The 14,147-nt window shown below is 43.1% G+C and overlaps 1 protein-coding gene across 2 annotated transcripts in view; it reads left to right on the top strand.

The window, feature by feature from the left end:
• AMOTL1 (angiomotin like 1) overlaps positions 1–14,147 on the top strand; it is a 118,762-nt gene that overhangs the window by 79,697 nt on the left and 24,918 nt on the right. For both annotated transcript variants that reach the window (XM_065417455.1, XM_065417456.1), the window contains one exon: positions 13,024–13,169. In XM_065417455.1, coding sequence (XP_065273527.1) covers positions 13,024–13,169 — 146 coding nt within the window. The remainder of the gene's footprint in view (positions 1–13,023; positions 13,170–14,147) is intronic.

Genomic DNA, 14,147 nt, shown 5'->3' with positions numbered 1-14,147 from the left:
AGGTGAATCAGACCAGCTCCTTGCACCATCAAGGCTAGCTACATCACTGTCCCCGGAGACTCAGGGCTCCTGAGGATTCAGGTTGGGGTCTTTCTTCTGCTCTCCCTCACCCGACTGATGCCAAGAACAGTTCTCTGAAGAGCACTGGTACAGAGACAGGGGCCCCTTGCCCAGAGTCTCCTGGCCACCAGTGCCCTACCTGTATTCCAGTTACCTCCTTGGAATCTGTGGGATGGTCCTCAATCTCAGAAGTCACATTCCTCACCCTGTTCCAGAGCAATATCATGGGGTACGTCGGTGGTGGTGGTGTTCCACTGCGAGTTCAGACATCGGTTGAGCTTCCCTTCTCAGAGTTGTCCTGTCCAGATCTGACAGTTCAGGGCAGGACCCATCCCTAGTGAAACTGCTGCTTCATCATTATCCCTTGATGATTTGAGGGTACCAGGCTCCTCTTCTCCCTCAGCGCCTGAGGACTTGAAGGCCGACCAGGACCTTCTGCAATGTGTGGCTGCTACCTTGGACATCCAGGCAGCATACCTGCAGGAGAATACTCACAAACTACTGGATATTCTTCAGCCGTCTTCCCTGGGGAGGGTAGCCTTCCCTATTAATGATGAACTCCTGGAGCCTGAAAACATTCTTTGGAGTACTCCAGCTTCAGTGCCACCTGCAGCGAAGCATTCAGCGAAACACTATTTTGTACCTACGCAGGGTTTTGAGGGCTTCTGTTCCCTAATTCCCTGGTTGAGACTGCGGTGAATGATGGTGCCTGGCAGGGCAGGTGTAAGTCTGCGCCCAAGGACAAGGAATCCAAGAGGATTGACTTAATTGGTAAAAAAAAATCTATACCTCCTCTTCCCTGCAAATGTGTGTTGCGAACCAGCAGCCATTGCTATCCAAGTACAATTTTATTAATTGGACAGCTATGTCTAAATTTGTACACCAGTTACCTGAAGCCTCCAGGGAGGAATTTTGAGCGTTGGGAGCTGATTTCTATTTGGTGGCCAAGATCTCCTTGCAGTCAGCTTTGGACATGGCAGGTACATCGGCCAGAGTTATGGCCTCAGTGGTAACGATTGGAAGGTGTCTTGGCTGCAAAATTCAGGCATTGCTTATGATGTGCTGCAGACTATTGAGGACGTGCCTTATAAAAGTTGTGTGCTTTTTCCAGAAAGGACAGCTGAAACCTTGCTCTCATTTAAAGACTCAAGGACCACCCTATGCTCTCTTGGGGTATATACTCAGGCAGCATGGAAACGTCATTTTGACAGTCAGTGGCAACATCAACTGTACCACTTGCAACACTCCTTTGGGCAATCCTTCCTCCCCCAAGGCAACAAGACTACCCCAGAGCGGGTCATAGATCCCAGAGGCAGAGGCCGTCAGGTCCCGGGTTTGGCCAGTTGACATCCTCCCACAGCATCTACCAAACATCTGTTTTGATTTGTGTGTCCAGGGCAGTGATCCAGTCATAAGAACATGAGAACGGCCATACTGGGTCAGACCAAAAGTCCATCAAGCCCAGTATCCTGTCCTCTGACAGTGGCCAATGGCAGGTGCCCCAAAGGGAATGAACAGACAGGTTATCATCAAGTGATCCATGCCCTGTCACCCAATCCCAGCTTCTGGCAAACAGAGGCTAGGGACACCATTCCTGCCCCATCCTGGCTAATAGCCATTGATGGACCTATCTTCCATGAATCTATCTAGCTCCCTTTTGAACCCTATTATAGTATTGGCCTTCACAACACCCTCTGGCAAGGAGTTCCAGAGGTTGACTGCGTTGCGTGAAAAAATACTTTCTTGTGTTTGTTTTAAACCTGCTACCTATTAATTTCATTTGGTGGCTCCTTGTTCTTGTATTATGAGAAGGAGTAAATAACACTTCCTTGTTTACTTTCTCTATACCACTCATGATTTAATAGATCTCTATCATATCCCCCCTTAGTCACCTCTTTTCCAAGCTGAAAAGTCCCAGTCTTATTAATCTCTCTTCATACGGAAGCCGTTCTATACCCCTAATTATTTTTGTTGCCCTTTTCTGAACCTTTTCCAATTCCAATATATTTTTTTGAGATTGAATTCATTGGAGCAAATGCTGATTTACACCATCTGAGGATTTGGCTTGGGATTTCCAACTGCCAGCCATGCCAACTCCACCTGGGATTTGAAAGTCATGCTGTGTTTTTTCTGGCTCATGCAACATCATCAGTAATAAAGATGCTACAGTGGGAATGTAGATGATAATTTTGTTGTAGGTGCGCAAAGCAGAAGGCAATCGAGCCCACTCTTCCATAGCCGTGTTGGCTCTGCAGCATTAACAGATGTCATTAGACCTGTAGATGGTGTTCTGAATACAGAAGCGGGTCTGTTGAATAAGAAGATACCACTTTCACACAGGCCTTGTCTATTCTGGGGACAGTTTCAAGCAAGGATAGATTACACCAATACAATTTTCAGTTTATAATGCCTTTGCCTTTCGATACAAAGGGTCGACACCAGTGCAGCTAAACTGATGGCTGGGCAACTGATGGTTAAAATCTCCAGTGTAGCCAAAGCTGTAGTCACTTTTCTGACTACAACTATGCTTTAAAATATGGTTTTATTGACACATAACCAGAAGTAAGGATGTAACCGCATGCTGTGCTCTCAGTGTATCACTGATAAAAATTCACAGCTTATGAACAAACATTGCTCTTTGAGATCACATCACACAAATTGGTGTGGATGCTTGGAGTGTCTACTAGTCTAGACCAGAGAGCTAAATGTGACATAAAGGTGGATGTAAAGCTTTTCCAATAATAGAAAAAGAGAGGGTACAGAATTTACGAACTGGGCCATCTTTATTTATATTTTGTGGGCAGCTATTGCCTGCAGAATAGATTAGCTTGATATGAGAATATTGGTCGAGTTCTCTGCTATTGAGATCCACAAGGAATTTCCCTTTCTCCATATGTAATGAAAATCCCTTTGCAGTCCAGGTTTAGCAGGGACCATGTGATGGATGTCACTGATATGGTGTCATTTATAAGTCCTTTCTATGGGGCAGAACACAGCTTTGGCTTGCACTCCGTTGCAAGCAAGGTCTGGTGTTTTGTGGGCCCCTTCTGTACATTCTGTTACATCTTTTGGTAGGAGCTGCAGCCAGAAGACTGCAAGCTCTTTGCAAATTGGTGACTAAGTTGCAGCCTGAGTGCACTCAGTATAGCTTCATTCATGTGTGTCTGTATGTATTGAGATCTACATAATTAAAAGAGACAGGTTGTGGTGATTGAGAGGGCAGCCACTGGGGTTGCATAGGCTATCAAGAGCAAAGTTCCTATCATCTATGCCCCTCATTTTGATAACATCTGAGCAGCTCACCATCTTCAATGTGTTTATCTTCATAACACCCCTGGAAGGTGGGGACATTTTGTTATTCCAGTTTTACAGATAGGAAACTGAGGCATAGAGAGACTCAGTGACTTGTCCTACATCACACAGGAAGTCTGTGACAGAGCCAGGAATTGAACCCAGAGTTCCCAAATCCCAGGCAAGTGCCCTTACCACTGGACCATACTTTCTCTTGTTTTTTAAAATCAGATTAAGGGCCAAATTCTGCTCTAGGTCACACTTGCTATCCCACTGAGATCAATGGGGTTGCCCCAGTGTATAACCCAAAACAGAATGTGGCCATAACAACTTTCATTCTGAATCAGAGTCATTTACCTCATGGTGTTTTCGCAATCCTGTCTATTTTTTAGCTAATATGGTATTTAATTCTGGATTATTGCTCTTTATTTATAGCTTTTAATTCCGAAGATGCCGTGCAGAGACCTTGCCTTTCTCAAGTGTGAATTCCTGTAGTCATTTAGTCTTTTATCAGTCTTGCAGCCCCTACCATGGCTAGCTCTCTGATGAGCTTTGTCATGAGCACACCATCTGCAATTGAAATTGCAGAGGGAATTTCGGAGGGTAGATTGTAATTACCGCTATGGAATTTGGCCAGGACACAAGGGTTAAGACTGCTGCTCTTGTGCAATGGTACCTGATTTTCAAAATACCAGAGGTCAGGACTGTGCACATGCAGTTTCACTCCTGTTGTGTGTGTATATAATCACTGTAATTGTGTGTGCAAGTGTGGGAATTTCACTCAGCCCTTCCCAGCTGTGAGGTGAAGGGATGAATGTGGATAGAAGTTGAACCATAGAAACAGGGGTGGATTAACAGAAAATGGGGCCAGACTCACCAAAACTTTGCTGCCCCGCCTCAAAAAATCATCCTTTTGCTGCATAGACTCCTGCTCTTGCTCTGCCCTAGTGGGCTCCCTGATATTACCCTCTCAGCCACCCTAGATAAACTCTTGGTACCCAGTTTGGTCCTCACTTGCCCTCCCATGGGGAGTCACATCTGTGTCAGTGAAGGCAGAAATAAACACTTCGTTCCTCCATGACACTTTGCCACATCAGGCCACTCAGACTACTGGACTTCTGGATCCAGAGACCCTGCTTTAGTCTTATCCTATTGGGATCAGTGGCTACACGTTCAGAGTGAGGCATGCAGTCTGGACAGCGTGGTGAAAGCTTGTCCTACTGCTCTCCATGCTGTATGTCTTTGATGGGTAATCAGGTCTTCAGGCCTGGCAACTTGGCCCCTTTCAGTTAGAAAAAAAATATTTAAAGCCTCATTCTGTGTCTCAGCAGTGCAACCCCCATTGAATTAGCAGGATTTGTGGAGTGCAAGCCCAGCCCAGTACTTTGAGAACTTACAGCCAAAGGTCTTTGCAGCATGTGAAATGATCATGTCTGAATTTCAGTATCTTTCTGGAAGCTTGTGCTCATCAGTTCTGCATCCATCCTGCCACCTTCTGCACCATCTTCAAATACTGGCATTTTTGGTAGGGGCTCAGGATACAAGTGGCCTGTATCCCTTTTCACCCCTGTGTCCCTATGACCCTACCGATTTGTTAAGGTCAGGTTCTGTGAATCAGCCAGATCAAGGCTGGAGCTGAATGAGCAGAAAAGGCATATCTTGTTACCCAGCCTGCATTCTAGTGAATCAGTCACTCCATGATAGGACTTGCGACAACTGCAGCAATGGATTCCTGCGTTTGTAAATGGCGCATGACAAAACTCATCAGAAAGCTTGCCGTGTGAGGGCTGTAAGACTGATGAAAAGCTAAATAACTATTGTAGGTCTCACTCAAGAAAGGCAAGGTCCCTCTGTGGTGTCTTTGGAAATAACAGCTATAAGTAAAGAGCAATAAACCGGAACTAAACACCACATTAGTTAAAAAAAGATAATTGTGAAAACAACATGGAGAAATTCTGATTCAGAATGAGGGAGATTAATATTTTTAGCAAAACTCTTGGAGCCAAATTCTGCCCTCTCTTATACCAGTCAATTTTGATAGTCCCATCGATGATGATAATTCTAGAGGAATCAGAAATATTTGTTTTAAAGGCTTCATTTTGCAAGACTTTAGGTCTGCTTGTTTTGAAGAGAGGACAACAGTTCTGGATGCACTGATGGAATCTCCAGATTATTGGTTTCATTAACATTCAGGTAAACCTAATAAATGATCAGTAGCTCTTACAAGCATATTACAGACATGAGTAGTATATATTAATGGTTATAAGCACATCAATAGGTGTTATAAATAAGCAACCTATTGAACTTTATAACAATTGATTAATCATTTATTAAAACATTGATTAATCATTTAACAACTTTTTATAAATAGAACCTTAATAAAAAGTGTGACCCATTTTTGTTCCCGGTTCGTCCAGATCAGTAACATTTGTTAAATGTGTGATCTGGGTAAAAAGGTGGGGGCAAACTTTCCCGTGATTTATGACCTGGGTGCAAATCAAGGGCAGAGCTTCTCCCTAAGGCCTTAAAAATTAATATTGAAAACAAGTCCACTTTTTTCTTGCCTTTGGGGTTAGGGTGGCACCGAGCAAAGGTTTCTTTCTGTATAATGTTTCTGTTCCAGAGCACAGTCAACAACAGTCTGTTTCTGGTGGAGTTATTTTATTATTTGTATTGTGGCAGCACCTAGCAGTCTCGGTCCTGGACTCCATGATGCCAGGCACTGTACAAACACATAAGAAAAAGATGTATCTGTAACCTGACCTCTCCGAGTAGAGTTATTGTGTTATATTCTGAAATTTATCGAGGGTCACCCTGCCCCAAAACCACTGACCAAGATTTAATAATGGTTTGTCATAGTGGTGGTACAATACTATTTGCACGTGAGAGCTGTGGGGGGAGGGTGTTGCACCGTCATAAAAGATTGTGTAATACTAGACAAGATAATACAACTGGTTGTCAAAATAAAAAAGATAACATAACAGGGATTTTATTTAAACTGGAACAAACTGGATTCCATCTACCTTCAATAACACTAAATATATGAAGAATATATATAATAAAAATAATAATGATTTAGACACATACTATACTTACTATTAAGTGTATTTAGTGACATATAACCCTCTAAATAAAAAAAATATATCTGTGTCTATCTCTGTCTGCACAGGCTGTTAGTTTATAGGTTATTTATTATTAATAATAATTTTATTATATTATTTTTAGTTCAAGGTTCCCCTTTCCCAGGATCTCTCACTGGGTTCTGTTTGACGCCCAAGTCAGTCTTTGAGCTCAAGTCCTCTCAGGATTTCCTGAAGAGCTGGACTTGTCTCCAGTGGTGCTTGCTTGTAGGGGTGCACATTAGATCAGACCCACTGGATTTGAAGGACCTTTGGTTCTCCTGTTCTGGGTCCCTGGGACAGCATGAATCAGACCAGATGACCAAATCTGATGATCAGGAACAGGAACGGATGCTCAGGAACATGCCATTAAACACGGACTGACTTGACCAGCCGTCTTTAACCTGACAGGACCCTCTCCTGCACGTCTGTCTGTCCTGCCCAATCTCAGCCTCTCCACTCGTTCTCAGTTTCTCTCAGTTCCAGTTTCCCGCCATCCATCTGTCTGCCCATTCCCCTTCCCCCTTTCTCTCTGCTTACTCCCAGATGCTCTGTTTCTCCTCTTCTTCACCCACTGTCACTTCCCCTCCCCTGGAGGGGAGGGGCCACCTCCTCCTACTTTCCCAGAGGAGGGGCTACCTCCTTTCCATAGAACAATGACAGTGCATTCACCCTGAATACATCCTAAATCGTATATCCCCACACAGGGCTGAGTCACGTTACCATATTTACAAATATATATAACCCAAGACGTGTTTGGAGAGAACCTTAACCCACCCTCCCCACTATATTCCCCATTTGATCTGTCCAAACACACAGAATAGCTCTATTCATTCTCAGCACGTTGAAGGTTGACTATCACAGGAAGGAGATGGAACTCTATATAATTCCAACTATAACAATAAAAGAGAAGCCATTTGGGAAGCAACCCTTAACAGTCTGAGCATACTGACCAGTTACAACAGGGGTGGGCAAACTATGGCCTGCGAGCCTTATCCGGCCTGCCAGCCATTTTAATCCAGCCCTCAAGCTCTCGCTGGAGAGCGGGGTCTGAGGCTTGCCTCCCCTCCCCTTCCCCCCCACCCCCGGTGCTCCAGCTGGGGAGCAGAGTCGGGGGCTGCTCTGCGTGGCTCCCGGAAGCAGCGGCATGTTCTCTGTCCAGCTCCTACGTGCAGGGGCAGCAGGGGGCTCCGCTCCGCAAGTTGCCCCCTCCCCAAGTGCCACTCCCGCAGCTCCCTTTGGCCAGGAACTGCAGCCAATGGGAGCTGCAGGGGTGGTGCCTGCGGATGGGGCAGGGCGCAGCAGAGCCGCCTGGCCGCGCAGGAGCCGGAGGGGGGACATGCCGCTGCTTCCGGGAACCGCTTGAGGTAAGCCTGCATCCCTGAGCCACCCCCCTGCGCCACCACCCCCTTCCCCCGCACTGATCCCCCTCCCACCCTCCGAACCCCTCGGTCCCAGCCCAGAGCTCCCTTCTGCACCCCAAACCCCTCATCCCCAGCACCACCCCAGAGCCCACACCCCCAGCCATAGCCCTCACACACACACCCCATGTCCCAGCCCTGATCCCCCTCCCGGCCTCCGAACCCCTCGGCCCAGCCTGGAACACCCTCCTGCACCCCAAGCCCCTCATCCCCAGCCCCACCCCAGAGTCTGCACCCCCAGCCGGAGTCTGCACCCTCCTTCCCCCCCTCTCCCCTGTGCCCCACGCCAGAGCCCCCTCCTGCACCCTGAACTCCTAATTTCTGGCCCCATCCCGGAGCCCGCATCCCCAGCCAGAGCCCTCACCCCCTCCCACATCCCAACCCCAATTTCATGAGCATTCATGGCCGTCATACAATTTCCATACCCAGATGTGGCCCTCAGGCCAAAAAGTTTGCCCACCCCTGCATTAGAATAACAGAAATATTCATTAGTTTATTAAGTGCATGGTAAACATGCAGGTGCAGAAGCAATTTCTTTGATGGAAGATACATGTGTTGTAGCTCATTAAAACATAATTTTGATATTTCAGGTGCACTTAACAAGAATTAAAAGTAGTCCTTTTTTACCCAGAACTAACCAAATAAAGAAAGTGCTTATAAATATAGAAGGTGCAGCCACCATTTTTCAAGCAAATGACGGCCTAATCTGCTGTGCAACATCCTTGTGAGCTGTTAAATTACTTGTGCTTTCCAGCCTAGTAATGGATGATCACTCTTGTATATTGCATATCCCTTCCCTGCCTGACAGGGGTGAAGTACGGCTTAATGAATCAATGTGGGTAAAATGTTTTGAGTTCTTCAGGTGCAAGATGGTAGAGTAGGTCCAAGACTTGTTTTTATATGTGTTGCCAATGTACAGTATTGCTTTTAAAGCCAGAGTTGATCCAACTAGCTTCTAGCACATGACAGTTTAATGCCAGGGGGCCTAAATAGCATTCATATTTCGGCTTCACAGAAACTTGGTGGAACAATGATAATCAATGGGAGACAGTAATACCAGGGTACAAAATATATAGGAATGACAGAATAGGTTGCGCTGGTGGGGGAGTGGCACTATCTCTGAAAGAAAGCATAGAATCAAATACAGTAAAAATCTTAAATGAATCAAACTGTATCACAGAATCTCTACAGATAGAAATTCCATGCTTGAACAACAAGAGTGTAGAAGTAGAAATATACTACCGACCACCCGACCTGGATGGGGATTAGGAAATGGTCAGGGAGATTAGAGAGGCTACAAAAACAGAAAACCCAGTAATAATGAGAGATATTTACTCCCCATAGTGACTAGGTACATGTCACCTCAGGATGAGATGCAGAGATAAAATTTCTAGTCACTATTAATGACTACTCCTTGGAGCAGCTAGTCCTAGAACCCACAAGGGGAGAGGCAATTCTTGATTAGGCCTAAGTGGAGCACAGGATCTGGTCTAAGAAGTGAATATAGCTGAATTGCTTTGTAATAGCTACCATAATGTAATTCAATTTATCATCCTTGTAGAGAGGAAAATACCAAAGAAGAACACCCCAGTAGCATTTAACTTCAAAAAGGGAATCTATGCAACAATGAGGAAGCAAGTTAAATGAATATTAGAAGGAACAGTCGCAAGAGTGAAATGCCTCCAAGCTTCATGGAAACTTTTTAAAAACACCATAATAGAGGCTCCAACTATATGTATACCCCTAATAAAAAAACAGTAAGATGACCAAAAAAATGCCACCATGGCTAAATAGCAGAATAAAAGAGGCAGTTAGAGGCAAAAAGGCATCCTTTAAAAATTGGAAGTCAAATCCTAGTGAGGAAAATAGGAAGGAACATAAACATTGGCAAGTCAAGTGTAAAAGTATACTTAGGCAGGCCAGAAAAGAATTTGAAGAGCAGCTAGCAAAAGACATAAAAACTAACATTAGCACTCAAGGAAGACAAGGCAGTTGTGAAGAAGCTAAATGAATTCTTTGCATCGGTGTTTACTGCAGAGGATGTGAGGGAGATTCCCACACTTGAGCCATTCTTTTTAGGTGATAAATATGAGGAATTGTCTCAAATTGAGATGTCGGTAGAGGAGGTTTTGAAACAAATTGATAAATTCAGCAGTAATAAATCACCAGGATTAGATGGTATTCCCCCAAGAGTTCTGAAGAAACTCAGATATGAAACTGCAGAACTATTAATTGGTATGTAACCTATCAGTTTAATCAACCTCTGTACCAGATGACTGGAGGATAGCTAATATAATGCTAATTTTTAAAAGAGCCTCTAGAGGTGATCCTGGCAATTACAGGCCAGTAAGCCAGAAGTTACTACCAGGTAAATTGGTTGAAACTATACTAAAGAACATAATTATCAGATGCATAGGTGAACACAATATATTGGGTCGAGTGCTGTAGCTATTTTTAGAAATCTCACATTGGTACCTTCTTTGCGTTTTGTCAAATCTGCAGTGACAGTGTTCGTAAATCAAACAACATGTGCTGGGTCATCATCTGAGACTGCTATAACATGAAATATATGGCAGAATGTGGGTACAGAGCAGGGGACATACAATTCTCCCCCAAGGAGTTCAGTCACTAATTTAATTAACGCACTATTTTTTTAACAAACGTCATCAGCATGCAAGCATTTCCTCCGGAATGGTGGCTGAAGCATGAGGGGGCATACGAATGTTTAGCATATCTGGCATATAAATACATATAAATACCTTGCAACATCAGCTACAAAAGTTCTATGCGAACAACTGTTCTCACTTTCAGGTGACATTGTAAATAAGAAGCAGGCAGCAGTATCTCTCATAAATGTTAACAAACTTGTATGTTTTAGCGATTGGCTGAACAAGAAGTAGGACTGAGGCTCTGAAGTTTTACATTGTTTTGTTTTTGAGTTCAGTTATGTAACAAAAAAATCTACATTTGTAAGTTGCACTTTCATGATAAAGAGATTGCACTACAGAACTTGTATGGGGTGAACTGAAAAATACTATTTCTTTTGTTTATTATTTTTAAAGTGCAAATATTTGTAATAAAAAACAACATAAAATAAGCACTGTACACTTTGTATTCTGTCTTGTAATAGAAATCAATATATTTGAAAATGTAGAAAAAAATCCAAAAATATTTAATACATTTCAATTGGTATTCCAATTTTTTAACAGTGCGATTAATCACGATTAATTTTTTTAATTGCAGTTAATTTTTTTGAGTTAATCGCATGAGTTAACTGCGATTAATCAACAGCCCTACTATATATTAAAAGGTTTTGGCACTTGAAACCCTAGAGCCCTGTCAAGTGTTGTCTGATAGTCTAATGATTAACTGTAGTTACCAGACTGTTTTGATATTTTCAGAACAAAACATTTTGAATTTTTTTAAACATGCCTGTTTGAGTTTTTTAATTTTGCATTGTGTGATGTCATGTTATAATACAAAAGAAAAAGGGTCAAAATCAAACTGAACAAAATGCTTCAATTGATCTGAAATGAACTTTTTCCATATTTTCCTTGGCAGAGAATTTCAAAATTATTGATTTTCATTCAGATTCAGAATGAAGCCAGATTTTGAAATTCTTTGTGGAACAGAACTTCTGTTTTCCACACAGCTTTAAAAATTAACTGCCCCCCCCTCAGGTAAGAGATGATCCAGCGGCCAACTTTATGCGCGGGTATCTCCACTTACATTCACAGGAAGGGTTTCTTAGGTGAGTCTGGGCTGTAATGAATTGACATTATGCTCTCAATAGGCAGCTAGCCAACAAAGATGCTACTTAGGCCTATGAATTGTTGCTTAGATCTTGTTGCCTTCTTGTTAAAGGAAAGATCGTGAGCACAGCTGGTTGTGAAATTTGATTTTTTTTAACTCATTTTTAATTTTGAAAATTTGAAATTTTGTAAAAAAAAAAAAAAAAGGGAGGATGAAATTTTGGCAGAAAATGTCTCTACTTTTTGGCTGGTTCTAATGGTGAAATTAGATCTGGCAATAGAGAGGGTCACACCCATGCCAGAGGTCTGACACTGCTTTGTTTGCTCTGCCATCGGGGCTGCCTGCATGGGTGGTTTCTGGTACGTTTGTTGTGAAGGAAGGGATCACTCACTCACCTAGTTGGAGAAGAGCCAGTTCACTGGCAGTCACAGCAGGGCTGAAGGGCACATAGGTCATGCTGGACTAGATGATCAACTAGAGCCCAAGTGGGACTAAAGATTAAATTCTCTTTCCTGGAACTGCTTCTACAAATCCCTATTGCGGGTCCTATGGCTATGCAGGGGCTATAGATCAAGAGAATGCCAGTTACTGGAGGTTACCTTCCTTTCCCTTTAAATAATAAAATCACAATTTCAGTAGGGTTCATTAGAAGGTGAGGATTCTGAGCTCAGGTCAGTGAGGCACTTTGATCAGCTCCCCTGTCTGGTTAATGAAACACTGAGATCCTTTCTGCTGGTGCATCCTGACCTCGTGTTTGGGCAGGTTTGGATTATTTACTAGAAAGTAAAAGGTCTTCGCTTATTATCCCTCGGCAGAGGCAGAGAAGCAGCTTTGTGCTGGCAATGTAGTGAGAAGTGATTCTGTTCTTTTGGCTAGTTTTTGAAAAAAGGAAGCCTCGCCCCTGTTTAATTTGGTCACCTTTGCCCTTTCATTTTGTGAAACTGCAGTGGGACACCAATCAAAACAGATACATTTAGGGATTGTCAGGTGCCCTCTCTGGGGCTCTTCATCTGTCCACTCATTTGTTTTGCCATGGATTGAATACAGTATAATTTGCATTTACTATATGACACCTTTGCACTTTCTGTATGTAGCATCTTCCATTCAATGATTTCAAAGGGACCTGATCAGTCATTTACCTCTAACATCAGCAGTAATGTAAAGCCAGGCTGTGAGCTAGTGAGTTCTGGCATATGAGAGACTCTGCCCATCACACCACTGCACAGTTGAATCTCAGGCACTGTTCTGGAGTAGCCCAACCCTCTGTTGCTTTGCATAGTTTTTGTTTTTTTAACATGGTGCCAACTTACCTCTGGCACTGGGCCCAGAGTCTGTGCACTGTTCTGATAGAGCTGCTCTTGTTCTTGTCTCTCTTCCAGACAAAGAGCACTTGAAGGAGAGGGAGAAGCTGGAAATGGAATTGGCAGCCGTGCGCTCTGCCAGTGAGGATCAGCGGAGACACATCGAAATCCTGGACCAGGCACTGAACAATGCTCAAGCCAAGGTCATCAAACTGGAAGAGGAGGTGAGATGAGGGCATCATTCCTCTGCTTTGCTGCAAATGATTGCTTGTATTTAGTATTCATTTTACAGCTGTAATTCAGTCCAGCTCCTTAACCCTTTCCAGCACAAGGGTGGCAGCCCCCCTCTTCCCCAGACCCTTCCAAACAGAAAACAATTATAAAACACTGAGCCAGGCAGTATATGAAAGGAAACCACAATCACAGATGCTTTCTGTATAACCAAAAGCTTGATCGAATTTCACCAGCTGATGGCTAACATAATGTTAGGACATAGGGTATTCTAAAGAGAAAGAAGCCTATCTACTAATTTAGGACTTGTGTAATTCATGAGAAAATATCTTATATGGGTATAGTCCATTTCTTCTCAAAGAATCCCAAAGTGCATACATATAGTGTGTCTGTGTATATAAACACACACACACACACGCGCGCGCGCATGCACACACACACACTGTACCACAGAAATACAGTCATCTCTGGAATGAAAGGTGGCAGTCAGCCAGTTAATCAGTTCCTAGAACTCAGTACAACAGAACCAGATAACTTGCATTCAGGAGTATTAAAAGAAATGGCTGAGACGCTCTGGTATTTAATAAATCTTTGAATACTGGTGAAGTTATACAGGATTAACATTGGTAAGTATAGGCTGATTAGCTTGACATCAGTCATGGGCAAATCTTGGAAAGACTGATTGGGTGCAGTCAGTAAAGAATTAAAGAATGGTTGCATAATTAATGCAAATCAGTATAGTTTTATGGAAAACAGATTGTCAAATAAACATATTATTTGATGAGATTTCGAGATTGGTTGAGTTTAAAATAATATATTCAGACTTGTGTAAGACATTTGACTTAGTATTGCACAACATTCTGATTAAAAAAATTAGCATACAAAATCAATGTAGCCCTTATTAAATGGATTAAAAAGTGGTTAACTGATGGATCACAAAAAATCATTGTACATGGGGATTAGTCATCCAA

Source organism: Emys orbicularis, chromosome 1 (genome assembly GCF_028017835.1).
Source record: "Emys orbicularis isolate rEmyOrb1 chromosome 1, rEmyOrb1.hap1, whole genome shotgun sequence".
Classification (NCBI taxonomy): Eukaryota; Metazoa; Chordata; order Testudines; family Emydidae; genus Emys; species Emys orbicularis.
Note: the sequence above shows the minus strand (reverse complement) of the source record. Positions and strands in the feature narration are given on the sequence as shown.